Source organism: Eutrema salsugineum, unplaced genomic scaffold (genome assembly GCF_000478725.1).
Source record: "Eutrema salsugineum unplaced genomic scaffold, Eutsalg1_0 scaffold_16, whole genome shotgun sequence".
NCBI classification, from domain to species: Eukaryota; Viridiplantae; Streptophyta; class Magnoliopsida; order Brassicales; family Brassicaceae; genus Eutrema; species Eutrema salsugineum.
In genome coordinates, this window is record NW_006256858.1 from 2,869,301 (window position 1) to 2,887,132 (window position 17,832).

Below are 17,832 nucleotides of genomic sequence, written 5' to 3' on the forward strand. Positions count from 1 at the left end.
TAAATTTTTAATATCAAGTAACTCTATATAAAGTCAACTCTTACTAAAAGCTCATGCAAACAAAAAAAATTTATATAAATTTCACAAATTTGTAAATTTTTAAAATCAACTAATTCTATATAAAGTCAACTCTTACAAAAATCTCAGGCAAACAAAAAAAACATAATAATAAATTATATGATTATCCGTGTAAACTAATGTAATTAAGTTCGTTTGACTATTTAATTATTTAAAGTAATAATTGTGAATATTGGGGAAATTAAAATCATGTAAGATAAGGATATTCGTTTTTTGGTTGACTAACCATTCACCCTACTTATTTTACAAAGAACTATTAAACAAAGACCAAATATTTATATATTTTTTTTGACATGACCAAATATTTATATAAAAAAGGAAAAATATTTTTAAAAAACTTTCATTTCACAATTTTCAGCCAAAAAAACCATCAATTATTTGGTGAACCAAACAAATTTTTAACTTTTTCTATTAATTTATTTAATTTTCAAATTTTTTTTGACCAAACCGTTGTAAACCCAACATTAGTCAATATTTTTAGTTAACTACTGATAGGACTAAAATAGTTTAATAAATTAAAAATTTGGATTTTTTTGGATAAAAAGTTAAAGATTATTTTGGTAAATAAAAAGTTGATGATCTTTTTGGCTTTTTACCAAAAAATAATTGTTTTTCATATTTTTAGATTAAAGTAATAGAAAATAATATAAAATATAATATTAACAATTAAAAAAATATTTTGCTAGGTGAAAATAAATTACTGATATAAAAAATTCTCTTTTATCTATCACTATTTTGCTTATCACCTAAAAATATTTTGAACATAGTATAAAAATAAAATTAATATTTTTTAAGATAAAATCAATTTCTCATAATGATAACCAAATTTTGATTTTTTATAATTATTTAAAAATATCTACTAAAATTTGTATTATTTACTAACTATTTTACAATATAATAAAATGTTACTACAATATATAACTATTTAGAAAAAAATATGATTTCATTTTCACAATTTTACCGATATAAATTAATCAAATTCATGTTATTTTTTAATTTTGATATTATTATTTAATATTTATAATTTAATAAAAATTAAGAAATTCATTTAAAATGATTTTTGGGCTAAATATTGTTGAGACATATAATTTTTCATAGAAAAAATGAATCATGTAATATTCTGAGCTTTGATGTATCATTTTCACTATTTTAATCTAAAATTTTATAAAAATATATTTTAACTTTTTAGTTAAAAAAATCTTAATATTTTATTTTCTAAAAAATCCTTAACTTTTATTAAACGAGTCATTATAGTCATATCGTTAATTAAACGCTGGGTCTAAAACAGTTTGGTCAAACAAAGTTGAGAATTAAACGGATTAGTAAAAAAATTAAAGATTTATTTGTTCATTGAGTAATTGGTGATTTTTTTGGTTAAAAGTTGTGAGTTAAGAATTTTTTGGTATTTTTTTTTATAAAAAACGAGAAAAAAAAGATTGAAACTGTTTTCCTTTTTTTTGTTTGACTCGAGACGTAAAATGTTTATAAAAGAAAAAAAAGGAAAAATAAGATAAATAAAAAAAAATACCGAAAAGGCGAAATGTCTAATTCACCAACTACTTACGTAACTCCAAAAAAAGCCACGTGAATTACATGCATTTGTGTTTATCCCCCTAACTGGATATGAAATTGGGCCTAGCACAGAATCGACTTCAGTAGCTTTGGTCTAAATAAGCTAAGACGTAGGAGCGTCGAATGTGATTTGCAAAAGATGCGGTGAGACCTAACACGTGGCGAGGGACAAAGGCCAAAACTGGCCCAGATTTGATAAACGAGCCTGAGTAATTTTATGATTGGGCTGATAAAGCCTTGCTTCAATAGTCAGATTTGTACTACAAACTTATTTGGTTGGGTTGGCTTGTTTATTAAGAATGAACTTATGGATTATTTCTGTTGTATTTTTCATATTGTATATATGTTGAATTTACATTGATTTCTGAAGCAAAACGAATATGAACAAGGGTTCTCATACAGAGGCTATGACATAATTGGCGTTGGTGAAACCAATGAAGATTGAAGAAAGAAACAAACATGCCAATTCAAACACAAAAATACGCATCTCAAAGTAATGATGGATCCATGGCCGACAAAATTTTCAAAACACCACTATTTCTTCTTCTAGTTCTTGTTCTTGATCTTCTCCTTCTTATTTGTATCTGAAACTCTGTTTAAGTATACTGAATTTTAGTGGACCTCTGCCCGTCTGCCCAAAAGCAAAAATAAACTTTGTTAAATTTCCTTAGAAAGAATCTCAATAGTGATGAAAAAAAAAAATCTCAATAGTAGAGGAATTTTTGATTGAATAATGACCTACTAATTTCACACAATGCACATGTAACGTGAATGATTAATGACTCGCCGTTCTTAGACATATTATTGATATATGAAGAGAGGATCATTAGCACATATCTTTTGAGGGCTTATGGACAAGATTTAAACTGTTTTAAAATCTCTTGTCTTAATTGTTTATGAATATTCGAGGTTTTGAAGAGTTGGTTAGGTAAAGAACGGAATTGACAGTTTCCATCTCCTGTAATCTTGGCCTCCCAAGAAACCTTCCCACTCTAATCTATCCCCAAGTCGTGACTTAATCTTAGAATTAGACATTCTTTAGTTAGGGTTTCACGTGAAGACGAAAAATCGATTTCCTTAAATCTTCCTCTCTCTCTCTCTCTCTCTCTCTATTTTCTTTGCCTCTCTGAAAAGATTAGGGTTAGAAGATCATTGGATGTTAAATATCTTTAATATTGACAAATTCTATCCAAAATATCCTAACAAATATTCTTTTTAGTTTTTATCTTTCATATCGTATCTCAATAGTCATGGTTAACGAAGAAATATACTCTAAAATATCAAGGATAGCAACAACACCCAAGGATTCGGTTTTGATGGGTCGAAATCAGAGTTGGGATATATGGCTTATATTAACGAGAGAGATGTCATAAATGGCTTCATAAAAATTAGATTTTTGCTTCAAGACAAGGGAAGAGAGTTGAAAAAGATCTTAGGACCATTTGATTCATTAAAGACACTAGACATACATTTGCAATAATTGGAGAAAATTGCTAGTGAGCTTTCGCTTTCTTCCTTCTCACCATAACTGAAGAGAAGTCCCCCCAACACACACACACATTCATACCTTAGTTTTTCCCTCTCTGTCTCCTCTCACATGGAATGTCCTTTTGTGCCGCAACAGCGACCACAATGAGTTACAGTCCAAAAATAAAAGCAAAGGTGCCAAAGTATACATATCGATGGTTATTTATTTTTGATGGATTCTGTAACAACAACTAGTAAGCAAGAACTCTGTTTTTTTTTAGTAAAACGTCCCAAATTCAACAGAATGGAAACACAAGTTTTAATTTGTAAAGTATTTTCAGAATTTTAAACCAATTACATAGAGTGGTCGAACACACTTGATAGATATACTTGAAACGGGCAGATTTATCTTCTTCTTTTTTGACATTGATGGGCAGCTTTATCATATGATTCATATGTATAGTCTATAGATAACCGCCGCATGTATCATGTATGTATGCATAATGTTCTCTAAATTCAAAATTAACTTGAAAATTAACATTTACCTTACGACATCCAACCGGAATGTACATATTCAAAATTCCTAACAAAAGATATAAAAACTACTCGAAATATTCGTGGGAAGAAAAAAAAAACAGCGGTAAGAAATGAAACAACCTCAATCGAACTTAAAACCACTAAGACCGAACTAATAAATCCGAGACGAGATTAAAACGACATATTTACCCCTCCGTCATCGCACATTCACTGTAATTGTAAAACGTAAAACCCATCGAAATCCCTGATTCTAATAACTTAGGAGATCCGGCGACGATTCATTCATCGCCGGAGATTTCTCCGTCACGTCTGATTCCGCCGCCGCCTTCTGCTTCGAAATGGGGATCTTTGGGATCTCGGTGAGGATCTGAACGACTTCCCTCATCGTCGGCCTCTCCACCGCTCGTTCTTCAACGCAGAGCATCGCAACGTAGAAGACGTGCGTTACTTCGTGAATAGGTACTGAAGAGAGTCTAAGATCGATTACTTTGAGCACACAGTCTTTGTTTGAATCCGTCATGCCTCTTACCCACTGAACGATATCGACGCCGTCTCCGAATTCTCCGACTGGTTTCCTCCCGGTGATGAGTTCCAGAAGAACAACACCGAAGCTGTACACATCGCTCTTCTCATCCACCTTCAATGTATACGCGTATTCTACAATTACAAGGAACAAATAGTTCAGATATGTATAAGTGTTTTGATTAAATGCCAAGTTTACTAATTGTACCTGGAGCGATGTAGCCGTAGGAGCCAGCAATGGCGGACATACATTCAGAAGTGCCGGAATCTTGTAAGAACTTGGCGAGACCAAAATCGGCGACATGAGCTTCGAAGTTGGAATCGAGGAGGATGTTGTTAGACTTGACGTCTCTGTGAACGATCAACGGAGAACAATCGTGGTGGAGATAACAAAGACCCTTAGCTGCTTCAAGAGCTATCTTGTAACGTGTGTCCCAATGTAAATGACCACCTTTCTTCCCATGAAGAACCTCTCCTAAGCTACCATTAGGCATGTACTCGTACACAAGGAGATTCGTCTCGTGGTTTGAGCAAAACCCAAGCAGCCTCACGATGTGCCTATGTCTGATCCTACCTAAAGTCTGAATCTCGGCGTTAAACCCGTGGTCGTGTGAAGATCCATGAGACATTGTAGCCAATCTCTTGACCGCGACTAGTTCTCCGCTAGGCATCACGCCTTTGTAGACAATCCCGGCTCCACCTTTACCGATGATGTTGTCTTCCTTGAGAGAGACCAAGACATCGTCACAAGTGAAGTCTAGTCTCTGGAAAGCAGTCAATCTCCATGCCTTGGAGTCACTCGCGTTCCTCAATGACCGAGCTTTGACTATGGCAGCTATAGCAAACACCATCGAACAGAAGAGCAATCCGAGGACGAGTAAAAGCTTCGTAGTAGCGGATAAAGGCTTAACATGAGGCTGGTGAGTTCCTTTGCCGTTGCAAGGACCCAAATACGGACCACAAAGATCAGAATTTCCCAAGAACGATGTTCGATTGAAGTAACTGAACTGTCCAGTGCTCGGAACCAAACCGGAGAGGTTGTTGTAAGAGAAATCAACAGATGTTAAACTCTGCATTGATGCTATCGTCACAGGGATCGAGCCCACGAGATGGTTTCTCGATATATTCAAGTAGTTCAAGATCCTCATACTCGTGATTTCGTTGGGGATTTCACCGGAAAGCTCGTTACGGCTCAAATCAACGAACGTTAGCAACTTACAGTGGCTGATCTCCGGCGTAATACGGCCGGAGAAGAGATTGTGGCTAAAATCCAACTTTGATAGCTGTTGAAGCCTCCCAATCTCCGACGGAATCTGACCGGAGAACTTGTTACCGTCCAAGAGTAGTTTTTGGACGCCGGAGAAGTTTCCGATGGCCGGCGGTAATGGACCCGAGAGCTGGTTATTTGAAAGACTGATCTGACCAAGGTTTACAGAGACTCCTCCGCTTACTGGTAACTCTCCGGTGAGGTAATTATCTTGGAGCTCCACTTGAGATAATTTGGGTAACCCGAGAAGTCCCTTCGGAATCGACCCGTTGAGAAAATTCTCGCCCATTCGGATCCGGGTCAAAGACTCGCATTCGCCGAGCGAGTCCGGGATCGAACCGAATAAGAAGTTGCCGAGAGTGATTAAAGTCATTAACCGGTTACCGGAGCACATATTCGGCGGCAAAGTTCCGGTGAGTTTGTTGGAGGAAAGGTCGAGAATCACTAGTTTACCGTTTTCCCCCAATTTCTGAGGGATGCTTCCGGTGAAATTGTTCTCCCAAAGCTGCAACACCTCGAGCTCCGGCAAGTCACCGATGAACTCAGGTATTGCACCGTACAGTTTGTTCCTGAAGAGATTCAAGAGCGTCAAGTTCTTCAGCTGTTCAAAACTCGCCGGAATCTCTCCGGTGAACATATTGTTAGATAAATCCATTGATTTCAAGCTCGAAATCATCCCTAGCTCCGGAGTTAATGGCCCTGAGAAGGCGTTCACTTGCAGGAAAAGCGTGTCGAGCTTCTGAAGCTTCCAAATCTCCGGCGGAATCTCTCCTGTTAATCCGCAATTAGCGGCGTCGAACCTAACGAGCTCCGATAGATTTCCAATCTCCGGCGGAAGACCATCTTCGAACGCGTTGTAGTATCCGATGTAAAGCTCTCGAAGACTCGTTAGGTTTCCGATCTCCGGAGGGATTTTCCCGACTAGCTCGTTGCCGGAAACCGCTAGGTATTCGAGAACAGGCCAGGTTCCGTACACCGCCGGGATATTGCCGGCGAAGTAGTTCCCACCAAGGTGAAGATGACGGAGCTGTGTTAGATTAGTGATTGAAACCGGCAAATCTCCGGTGAGATTGTTGTTGTACAAATCGAGAACTTGGAGGTTCACCAATCCAGCGGAGAGTTCATCGGGATACGAACCGTTGAAGATATTATTGGAGAGATTGAGATGACGGAGCTCCGAGAGATTGGATATCTCCGGCGGAATAGGACCCGAGATCTGATTAGCAGCGACTGATAGATTCTGCAACAGAGGTAAATGAGCTACGTCGGAGGAGAGAGTCCCCGAGAGGTTGAGACCGGAGAGGTCGAGGGAGGTCACGTGACGGCGAGAGACGTCGCACGTGACACCGGTCCACAGACAGAAGCTCGTCGAAAGCTTCCATGAGGTGAGAGGTGAGTGTTGGTCATTTTCTCCGCCGGTGAGGGAGGATTTGAGTGAGAGAAGAGCGTGGTACTCGGAGATTGGACGTCCGGCGGTGAAGGACTGAGAAATGTGGAGGAGAAGTAGAAGGAGAAGAAGAAGCTTCATGGCTCCTTTTTTTTTTTTTTTTTCTGTTTCTGAGTAAGGTAGGGTTTGGTTTAAAAAGGGTGATAGTGTGGTGAGGGTAAGTGAGGATTGAGGAAGATGATGAAAATGGTGTGTTTTTATTTTATTCTATTGTACCGTGAATTATTTCATTTTTTGGTTTTTATTACTTGTTTGTGTTCAAAAAAGGAGTCTTTAATTTATAAATCGAACTGTAGTCAAGTGGAGGGATATTCTTAGAAACTTTAATTTCTAGAAACCAGAAATCTAAACACATAAACTTTCTGTAAAAACTTAGAGTATTTCAAATATGTTAGTAGACGAAAAAGGAACTTTGGTAATATAGAAAGATTGCATGTAATGGAGTTATCGAATTAGAGAAGAAAACAACACTAGGATTACATGTTGTAGTTTTTGTGACAACAGAAAAAGGATTACATGAGCAGATGAGCTTTAATTTTCTTTTGGAGCCTTGTTGTTTCTAGTTCTGAATCTTTTGAAACATGATGTAACCAAATTTTAACAAATATCCTCTGATTTGTATATCTTGAGTAAGCCGTTTACCAAAAAAAAAATATACTGTATAAAAATTATAAACGCCGAGTAAGGTATAAATTTATACATCCGAAATATTTCTGGAATATTTTAGAGTCTTTTATCAAAAAAGTTATAAAATTATGTCACATAGATAGGTGTTATGATTTATGGACACAGTAATACAAAGTCATATGCAATTTTTTGGCCAAAAAAGCGAACCATAAATTCATAACGATGTTTTAAAGATAAATAAAAGGGACCAAAGAAGATAAAAAACCATAATTAAAGTTATTAAATATGATGAACGGTCCCGGTGTTATCGTTTGAAGAGAAAATATGGAGCACCACTGGTATTTATCGAGGGACCCGCTTTGTTAGTAAAAATTGGACCTCAGATCAATAAAATTAAACACGTAAATGACCAAATCATTCCTTAAAGGCTTAAACGGCCTCGTAATCACAAGGTATGCCATTGAGACCTAAAGAGGTCCAACACATGAACAACAAAACGAGAGAGACGGTCTCTGTTCTGAGGTGCTGACCAATTGCAGATGAGGAGACAAACCCTGAGATGACCGCACGGTAACAGCCTCGAGAGACGGGTTTAGGGTCACGATCGTCATTTTTCGTGTGCATCATTTTCATCTTTTGCCAGTTACCACAGTTCACTGATCAACAATAATGGGTTGTGCAGTGAACAAATGTCTTTTTCCGTTTTTTTCTTTTTGGTTAAAACAAATACGCATGTGTTTTTCTCACAATTTACTCTAATTTGATTTTTTTTTTGTTTTGCCTCGTATTAAAGATGTGATGTGCCGAATGATGGATTATGGAAAATTTTCAAAAATAGATTTTTAGGTGATTGGACTAGAGATTAGAGAAATATATAAGCCAATGCAATAAGTCGTACTCATATTAGGTGAACTTTGTTGTCTTCTTTATGGACCCGAACCAATTGAATTTTTTTTTTTTTTCATATGCAACGCACTTCCTTACACTAAATTTAAAAAAAAAAAACATAATGGAATTTTAAAATTTACTTCGAATGATGAGGATTGGCAAAAGCACGTGTGATGGAAGATATATTTCTCTTTTTTTTTTTGTGTATGAAGATTCGTTTGCTGAAGCTTGATTTCGTATTTGGTACAAAATCAAATATATTTTATATGAGAGAAAGATAATGTAAGCACTACAAATAAAAGTGTAGAACCCAACAATTTTTTATGACACAAACGTAAACCTAACGTCTCTTTATCTTCTCTCGCTAGCTATAGAAAACGCTTTTTCATATTTTGTTTGAAACTATGTAGTTAGAGAAATGGTTGAAAGATTATCATATCACTCACATTATATGGTTTGTTCTTCTGTTTCATGTCTCGGGTTACGTTCCGTTGGTTTTTGATTATGACCCATCCACTATCCTCTTCTACATGATTATGACTAATCCACTATAACAATCTTTCTCTTTTCAAGTTTTTTTTACCTCACATCTCAAGAAATAAAAGCTAAAATTTTGATCTTTGTCTGTTTTGGGAGGGACACAAACACGACTCGGTCTTTAGGAAGTGCTGCTTCTGTTGCTTTCTGTTGAATCATGCAAACAGAGAGACACGCTGTAAAAGCAACCCACTGGTGTAGCAAAAAGACAAAATAAACGTCACAAAGTCATCTTTTTGTTTTTTGGTTTTGAAATTGAAATAGGAGAGTGGGTTCAAATTTTCAGGTGGTCCATTTCAAAATTTGAAGGGAAAAACAAAGACTTTACAAGAAAAGTGAAAAAAAATTGAAAATGGGACAGGACACAGAACCAAGGGACCATAAGCTTTATCATCATGGCCTAACCAACTACCATACATTATCTACATATAGTCATATATATGTAGTTTGACCATAATCTTCATCAGCAATATGAGTCGTATGAACAGTTGTCAACCTTGAAATACTTTTAAACCAATTATATCGTAGGAACACAAAGACACTTGACAATATATTGATAAATACAATGAATTGAGAAGGGAAAATCTGTTACTACGAAGATATTTATGTTCGCTCTCTCAAGTCACTTTGCACTTGCAGGATCCAAAGAATTTTTCTCTGCCATAAAACATGCCTAAATAGTTCTAAGTCACAACTGTTCCACTTCCCCTAAACCAGACAAAATTTGGATGTTGACATAAAGAAGCTTAACTAACAAGGTTTATCTAAGAAATAACAATGGATTATCACAACATGAAGAGGAAGGTATGTTTACATGGATGGATTTTGAAGAGAGAGCCATGTTTCATTCTTTCTTCTGTGTCCAAATTCTTATAGACTTGTCGAGCGAGCCTGATGCGATCAAGTTCTCTGCTGGGTGGCAAGCCACGCTCATGACGGGCTCAGTGTGACCCTCAAGTTTCTGAAGCAATTTCCTGGAGTTCAGCTCCCACATGTATACACATTTGTCCTCGGATCCACTGACTATTCGCTTTCCATTGGTGACGGAGAACGCAGAGGAAATGGAGTACTGAGAGTTCGCATGGCCAGTGTATGTCTTGAGGAATTTAGCCGAAGAAATGTTCCACAACCTCTGCAGATTTGACAATATTGTGGAGAAGATCAGTGCATTAATAACGAATCATGAGAATTTACATCTTCTCCAATACCCTAATATTGCAAACAATAAATCAAACACCAAAAGATGTATCTTCCAAGCTCTAATAGCTAAGATACGATCATTCAATACTCTTGAATCTCAATCAATAACAGAACTATACTAAAGTTATCAACTTTTTCCTTCATTGCATAGAAATAACCTTAAAACCGAAAATAATGCTGCAAACTTTAGTTTTGAATACTCCTCCTCCTACATCAATTTACGTCGCGACACAATCTAGAACTAGAATCTTAATGCTTTTCTCGAGATCACATAGCAAACATAGACTCTCTCAGATAGATTCAGCAAGATATGACAATGAGCGTTACAGAAGCATAGATTGTAAATGCAATGGCTTTAAGAAGAACTCACCAGCGTGTTATCGAGTGTGCCAACGAGGATGAATTTGCCGTTGGGAGAGAATCTAACAAAGGAAACAGGAGGATTCTCATCGTCGATTAGGGTTTTCACACAATGCCCAGTCCCTGAATCCCAAATGCGGCACAACCCATCGTAGCTACTCGAAACAATGAGAGACCCGTCGCGATTGAAATCGACGGCGGTGACGGGATCGGAATGCGCGGGAAGAACTTTCAAACACTTTCCGGTTTTCACATCCCAGATCCGAACAGTCTCGTCGAAGGAACCAGAGACAATCATGTTCGATTGAGGGTTGAAGTTGACGCAGAAGGCGTAGTTAGTGTGCCCGTTAAGCGTCTTGATCAGTGAACCGGTTTCAACGTCCCAAAGCTTTAGGGTTTTGTCATCGGAAGCTGAGACGATAAACCTCGCGTCTGAAGAGAAGGCGACATCGGAGATGCCGTACTCGTGGCCGGTGAATACTCGCACGGGCTCGGCGATGGAATCTCCGTCGACGTTGATAGCGTAAGTGCGGATTGTTTTGTCGGCGGAGGCGGAAGCGAGGAGGCGGCCATCGGAGGAGAATTTTACGGAGGAAACGGCGCGCTCGTGGGGAGTTAGGGTTTGGGAGTGAACGTAGGGAGTGAAAGATGCTGCTGCTGGAACTTCCTCTGCCATGGGTAAGAGAAAAAAATGTTTTTTCTTGGAAACTGAACTCGAAATTACAAAATTTCTGTGGATTGAATTTTGGAATTTAGGGTTTTGGAAAGGGGGCACTGTACAAGGAGAGAGACGATCAATGTTCTTCAGACTAATAGTGGGGTGTATTTTGAAAGTAATAATACTATTGGGGTATCTTTCGAGTTTTCGTAAATAAGAGTAATCTCACGAACGGCTCACGTGCTCGCTTTTAAAAACTTTCTTCCTCGAATGGAACCGCTTCACAATGGGACCGCTTCACAATGGGACCGCTTCACAAATGGAACCGCTTCACAATAGTATAGGTTAATTTTGTATAAAATTACACCCTTTCTTTTTTTCTTTTTCTTATTTTTACCATACCAAAATCAAATTGAGAATCTAAACTTACCAAAATCAAATTAAGAATCTAAACTTACCATGTAAGTTTTGCATTCTGTAACAACCAACTATATATGTATGAATCGGATCGACAAAAAAATGTACTACTTTAGGTATACAGTCCAAATCCCATACCTTATAGAAAAACTAACTATGATCGAGTTTGTAACTTATGTGATTGATACATATTAAAGATCAACTTGAGTTTATAGAACATGCATATTAAATTAGAATTAAATTAAACTAGGTGTGAGTACCCATACTTCTATGTGGGTAGTATAGTAATGCATTTATATATTAACTATTAAGAGGATATATATTTTTCATATAAAATTGAATTGGATGATAATGTGCAAGATGGGCGAAATCAAACAAAATTGATATCATTAAGGTTTTACCAATCATACAATACTGGAGGATAAAGAATCCTGATTTGTTTTAGCCGAGGAAAATCATTATCCATGTTTGAACATTATGAGTTTTTTCACTCTCTTCTAATTATTTTTATCCAAAACTAAACCACATCAAAACTAAAGACAGAACTAAAGAAAACCATTTCTTTTTTTTCACAAAACAGACCAAACAAAATCAATTTTTATTTGGCTAAAACCACGAATTATTCCAACTTGAATAATCTGATATCAGGAATAAGTTAAACTGAACTAACTTTTCTTTTTTCTTTAATCTGAAAGTTTCTAGTCTAGACTCATACATTTTTCATTACCGGGATCGACCTTTAAGTGCCTATGTTTTCGGCTTATCTGAGTTCAACCATATACCCAACTCTACATTAATGTGGAACTAAATCTATGTACATATATCTAATGACTAATGGTAGGATTATACCGTCGTATGTGGACAATACTATTAAATTAGGAAATCTTATATTCCTTTCAATGTATTATTGTATTTTAGGTAACTATTATTGTCTCTTGTTCTCCACTGTCTTTATCCAATTCATGAGGTGGAGCTAACCAAATGAGCTCCACGACATTACCTACAATACATATATGATTTCCTATCCTAATACACTGTGATAACCTTTTTAGATTTTCTGTAATGTTCTTGTTGCCAATAAAAAAAATTATTTTGTCAAAACAGCGAAAATATATATTTTATGAAATTATTATTTATACGAAATTGTTTTAAACGTCACGTCAGAAATTTCGTATATCATATGGTATTAGATGGCACGTCGTGTACAAAGTTCGCAACTTCGTCAAATTAAAATTTGTTAAAAATCAATTTGCCACAAAAATCCAAATTAAAAAGCTTTTCGACTCAATATTAAAATGCTACTATGTAAACCAAACTTAACAAACAAAAACCGGGACCCACGCACACTCGACTTTTATGTATAAGTCAATATATACCGTTGAGATACAAAATTAACGGCTGAGATTGCATTACCACATCTAATTCAAAATGCACCGTCATGCATGTGAACCCTACGCGATATCCCTCTCGCACGATCTTTATTTTTCCCTCTTCTGATTAGTTATTAAATGATTTTTTTTTTTTTCGTTTTTGAGTTTCAGAAATCTCTCAAGCATTTATTGATTTTTATTTCCAGCTTAAATCTATTCATAAAATTTGAAACGGTGAATTATATAGAGAGAAATCTTGAAACCATCAAACTTTCGAATAAATATCCTTTGCCTCAGCTGAAATTCTCTTCTCTTCACTCAAGATTTCAAATTCCGCATGGTTTTAGCAAGTCAGTTTCTGTTTGTCTTTTGATCCTTGAGGCTCTGTTTGGTTTCCGAGAAAATCTGCATTAATTTCCAGGAAAGCTCGACCTCGCATTTGGATTATTTTTCCGCGATAAACTGACGAAATGCCGAGCATTAGAGCTCCAGCTGCGAAGAAGACCACCACACTCACGGTTAGCTCTCGTTTATCCTCGTGGAGATTTTCGAGTTTATCAGTCTTCAATTTTCTTGACCGCTTACTTGAATTCTCCGTATTTCCCGGTAGGTCGCTGTGAAATGTAGACCGTTAATGGAGAAAGAACGTGGAAGAGACATTGTTCGAGTGAATAACTCTAAGGTCTGTTGAGATTTTTTTTTTCAATTTCCCCATAGTTTCGATTTGAAATTATCCGACCTAATTGTGTTTTCGATTTCAGGAGGTGATTGTGTTAGACCCTGACTTATCGAAGGATTACCTTGACCGAATTCAGAATCGGACTAAAGAGAAGAAATATTGTTTTGATCATGCATTTGGTCCTGAGAGCACGAACAAGGTCCGTCTCTCTGGAAATTTGTGATTACTTAGGATTTATGGGTTCTTGTTTATGGCGTTGAGAAATTTCCTGAAAAGTTTTAGGCTCGTAGTGTGTGTGTGTGACTTTCTTAGTAAGTGAATGTACTTGTGGGATATTTGACTTGTTGTTTAAGGTTTGTGATTTTTTGGGTGTAGAGCTGTGAATCTAAAACATGTATTGGTTTTCAGAATGTCTATAGGAGTATGTCTTCTGTGATATCTGGGGTTGTCCATGGACTCAATGCTACAGTGTTTGCCTATGGTTCCACTGGAAGGTATGCAGTGATGTAAATGATCTCTTATACTATGTAGCATATATTCAATTCGCAAAGTCTACAAGTCATGCGTGTTTTGGGATTTAAGCACTAGACATTGAACTGGCTTAATGAGAACATCATAGGAGAGTGATGAATTATGGCCTCTTTTTTCGTTACCTGACTCGATGATGCATTGTTTTTAGCGGCAAAACATATACAATGGTTGGAACTCGGAGTGACCCTGGATTGATGGTTCTCAGCTTGAATACCATTTTTGATATGATTAAGAGTGACAAGAGCTCAGATGATTTTGAAGTGACTTGCTCATATCTTGAAGTCTACAATGAAGTAAGGTCATCCTGATCAAAATTGGTTATTGTTTGTTTTGTGTATTCTTACCCTTATGCGTATTACTCTTTCTGTCATAATGTTACTCAGGTTATCTACGATTTGCTTGAAAAATCATCTGGTCACTTAGAGCTCAGGGAGGATCCAGAGCAGGGGATAGTAGTTGCAGGTCTGCGATCAATCAAGGTCCATACTTTTCTTGTCTTCTAGATGCAATAAGACCATTTTTTGTACTGCAAAATCTGATTTGCAGAAATCCCCTTAAGGTTTCCATTTGGTTCATATCATGTTGGTGTGTCACATTTATTACTAATTTCGTTTGCGAAATGGAAACCCTTTAAAGAATTAATGTTCTATGGTTTACATTTCCCTCTGGCTTCCAGTTCTGTCTATGTAAGTTTTTCTATTAGAAATTTATGCTGATGAAAGGGAAAACCAAACTTTTTATCTCCCTTCCTAGTCCTAATATGTACCCAAATACTTTGAGGAAAATCATTTCGTTTGTGTCCTTGAAAATTAAAGTGCTTGTTTTGTAGGTCTATTCTGCTGATCGGATTCTTGAGCTGCTGAACTTGGGGAACAGTAGACGGAAAACTGAGAGCACGGAGATGAATGGAACATCATCAAGGTGAGGGATGCTACTTCCAAAACAAATTGTCCATGTATTGTTTCCAAATCGCTAGATCTCACAGCAATGGATTTTGTTCTTAAATAATCTCCTGCATCGTATAGGAAACATGCTCGAATTTGTTTAAAAACTGAACCGCCGTGGCTTATTACATATATGTATCTGCTTGTCAATTACCAGATCCCATGCAGTTTTGGAGATTGCAGTAAAAAGAAGACAAAAGAATCAAAATCAAGTCATGAGAGGGAAACTTGCCCTTGTAGATCTTGCTGGGAGTGAAAGAGCAGCTGAGACGAACAATGGAGGTCAAAAACTGAGGGATGGAGCTAATATAAATCGCTCACTCCTTGCTCTAGCAAATTGCATAAACGCTTTGGGGAAGCAACACAAAAAGGGGCTTGCTTATGTCCCATACAGAAACAGGTATGTGTCGATATGTGATCTTTCTATCTTAAAATGGTCATCTATTTTGGCTAACAGGCGCATGTAATTTCAGCAAACTTACGCGGATTCTTAAAGATGGTCTGAGTGGGAACTCCCAGACGGTGATGGTTGCAACAATATCACCTGCTGATAGTCAGTATCATCACACTGTGAACACACTGAAATATGCTGACAGAGCAAAAGAGATTAAGACTCACATTCAGGTGACAATAGTTTTCCCCTGAATAATTCTTCCACGAGATTGTTAATTGGTCAAGGAGTACTCACTGTTCTCTTTTCATGCAATTTAGAAAAATATTGGTACCATCGACACTCACATGTCAGACTACCAACGAATGATCGACAATCTTCAAGTAAGTTAATTACTTTTGTTAGAAAATGAATATAGTTGCAGTAATATAACTCAGAGCTTTGGTTTCACAGAGTGAAGTGTCTCAGCTGAAGAAGCAACTAGCAGAAAAGGAGTCGCAGCTAAGCATCAAACCTTTTGAAAGAGGTGTTGAACGTGAACTTTCATGGTTGGATGGTTTAAGCCACCAGATCAGTGAAAATGTTCAGGAACGTATAAACTTACAGAAGGCATTATTTGAGCTTGAGGAAACTAACCTCAGAAATCGCACTGAACTTCAGCATCTCGATGATGCCATTGCAAAACAGGTTAGGTGATAAAGCTTCTCCTAATCAACGGTCACTATATTGCATTACTATAACCTTTTCTCTGTTTCATAGGCGACAGAGAAAGATGTAGTCGAAGCTCTAAGTAGCAGACGACAAGTAATACTTGATAATATCCGCGACAACGATGAAGCCGGCGTTAACTACCAGAGAGTAAACTCTTTATTCAACTCTGCAATAAATCTTTGTCATCGTCAGTCATATAATCATATCTTTGTTTTTACAGGAAATAGAAGAAAATGAAAAGCATCGTTGCCAACTACAGGATATGCTCAATGAAGCAATAAATAACAACGGAAACAAAACTTATCTGCATATTCTCAATCAGTATAAGCTCCTGGTGAGTAGAAAAAACAAAGCATAGTCTCACTTTCTTGACCCTAAGGTTCTTACCCTACTCATTCAACATTTATTGCTGTTATTGATGTATCTAGGGGATGGGTAATACCGAACTACAGTTCGAAATGGCAATGCGGGACCAAATCATTTACAACCAAAGGGAAGCTCAGAGAAACCTGTGGAATTTGCTCATGGGTTTAGGAGTTGAAGAGAAACAAGTGTTTGACCTCGCTGCAAAACAAGGAATCACAATCGAAGACTGGAGTATGGCATCATATCCTGGACTTCCTTTCAGGAAACAGACACCGAGTTTCATACCCACAAACATCCCTTTCGTGGGCCACTCATTTTCTCAATCCTCCTGCACTTTCCAGAGCTTTAATCAAGACTCTTCTTCTAAAGGACAACAATGGGCTCCAACTCCTACTTTATGCAGAGAGGAACATCACAGCTCTTACTACTTCATGGGACACGAGCCACCTGCATTTGTAAATCTTAGGAAAAGCCACGATGGTTGGGTTGGTGGTGGCAGACCAGCTTCACGAATCGACACAGGAGGCAATCATCGCCGAGTCTCTTATCCACAAACTGTAAACAGTTCTTCTCCACGGATGGTCTCTTCCCATATGGGTCCCAAGTTTTTCCAGACTCCTCAAAGGGTACTTATCAAAAACACTCTTATTTCTTCTTCCGTCAGATGTTGATACAAATATTCTCAATTAACCAGGAAATGTTGGTCAACACATCGAGTCCTTATGGTAGTCCACGAGCTGGTATCATTACCGGTGGCACCACCCCGACTGTGCAGCCTTTCTATGGAAGTCCTCGAGCTGTTCCCGTGAGAAACGGTTCATACAACAGCCCACGCGCCGCAGCTGTAGTTCCATCATCCAATGGTACAAGAAACCAACAACGAGTGTACGGAACAAGCCCGCTTTCAGGAGCCAAAGGCGCCAAGAACTCGTCATACGGACAGACCAGCCACACAAAGTTGTATAGAGGAGGAGTAGGGGCTAAAGGTCACAATAAAGGAACCAAAACTCAACGCCAACATCTATGACACGCGCATGGGTTTGATTTTTCAAGTCAGTTTCTGAGGCACAATTTTTGAAAACGCCTCACACTCGGTCTCACTCTCTCACACGACTCGTTTTTTTTCTTGTTTGTACAGCCATTTCCACGGTATTGATTTCTTTGTCACTAGATTGATGTGTGTGTATATATATAAATGGGGAAGAAGTAAACAAAACCAAATTTTCCGTTTTGACCAAACTTCTTTTGTTCCGACAACGATCA

General features: G+C 37.3%; 3 protein-coding genes across 3 annotated transcripts; 1 reads left to right on the forward strand and 2 right to left on the reverse strand.

The window, feature by feature from the left end:
- Positions 1–3,632: 3,632 nt before the first annotated feature.
- On the reverse strand, positions 3,633–6,999 carry LOC18021312 (leucine-rich repeat receptor-like serine/threonine-protein kinase BAM2). The gene is made up of 2 exons (XM_024158008.1): positions 4,385–6,999; positions 3,633–4,311 (listed from the first exon to the last, which is right to left on the reverse strand). Exons 1-2 carry the CDS (start codon positions 6,969–6,971, stop codon positions 3,905–3,907), a joined length of 2,994 nt encoding a protein of 997 aa, XP_024013776.1. The 5' UTR covers positions 6,972–6,999; the 3' UTR covers positions 3,633–3,904.
- A 2,587-nt stretch (positions 7,000–9,586) lies between these two features.
- LOC18021313 (COMPASS-like H3K4 histone methylase component WDR5A) lies at positions 9,587–11,314 on the reverse strand. Its single transcript, XM_006404054.2, has 2 exons — positions 10,513–11,314; positions 9,587–10,074 (listed from the first exon to the last, which is right to left on the reverse strand). The coding sequence occupies exons 1-2, from the start codon at positions 11,176–11,178 to the stop codon at positions 9,787–9,789; spliced, it is 954 nt and encodes a 317-aa protein (XP_006404117.1). The 5' UTR covers positions 11,179–11,314; the 3' UTR covers positions 9,587–9,786.
- Positions 11,315–13,153: 1,839 nt separating this feature from the next.
- On the forward strand, positions 13,154–17,764 carry LOC18021314 (kinesin-like protein KIN-8B). The gene is made up of 15 exons (XM_006404055.2): positions 13,154–13,465; positions 13,558–13,629; positions 13,709–13,825; positions 14,035–14,120; positions 14,306–14,450; positions 14,541–14,636; positions 14,987–15,078; positions 15,259–15,501; positions 15,575–15,725; positions 15,813–15,875; positions 15,946–16,179; positions 16,252–16,350; positions 16,424–16,537; positions 16,632–17,195; positions 17,264–17,764. Exons 1-15 carry the CDS (start codon positions 13,418–13,420, stop codon positions 17,594–17,596), a joined length of 2,457 nt encoding a protein of 818 aa, XP_006404118.1. The 5' UTR covers positions 13,154–13,417; the 3' UTR covers positions 17,597–17,764.
- The last annotated feature ends 68 nt before the right edge of the window (positions 17,765–17,832 follow it).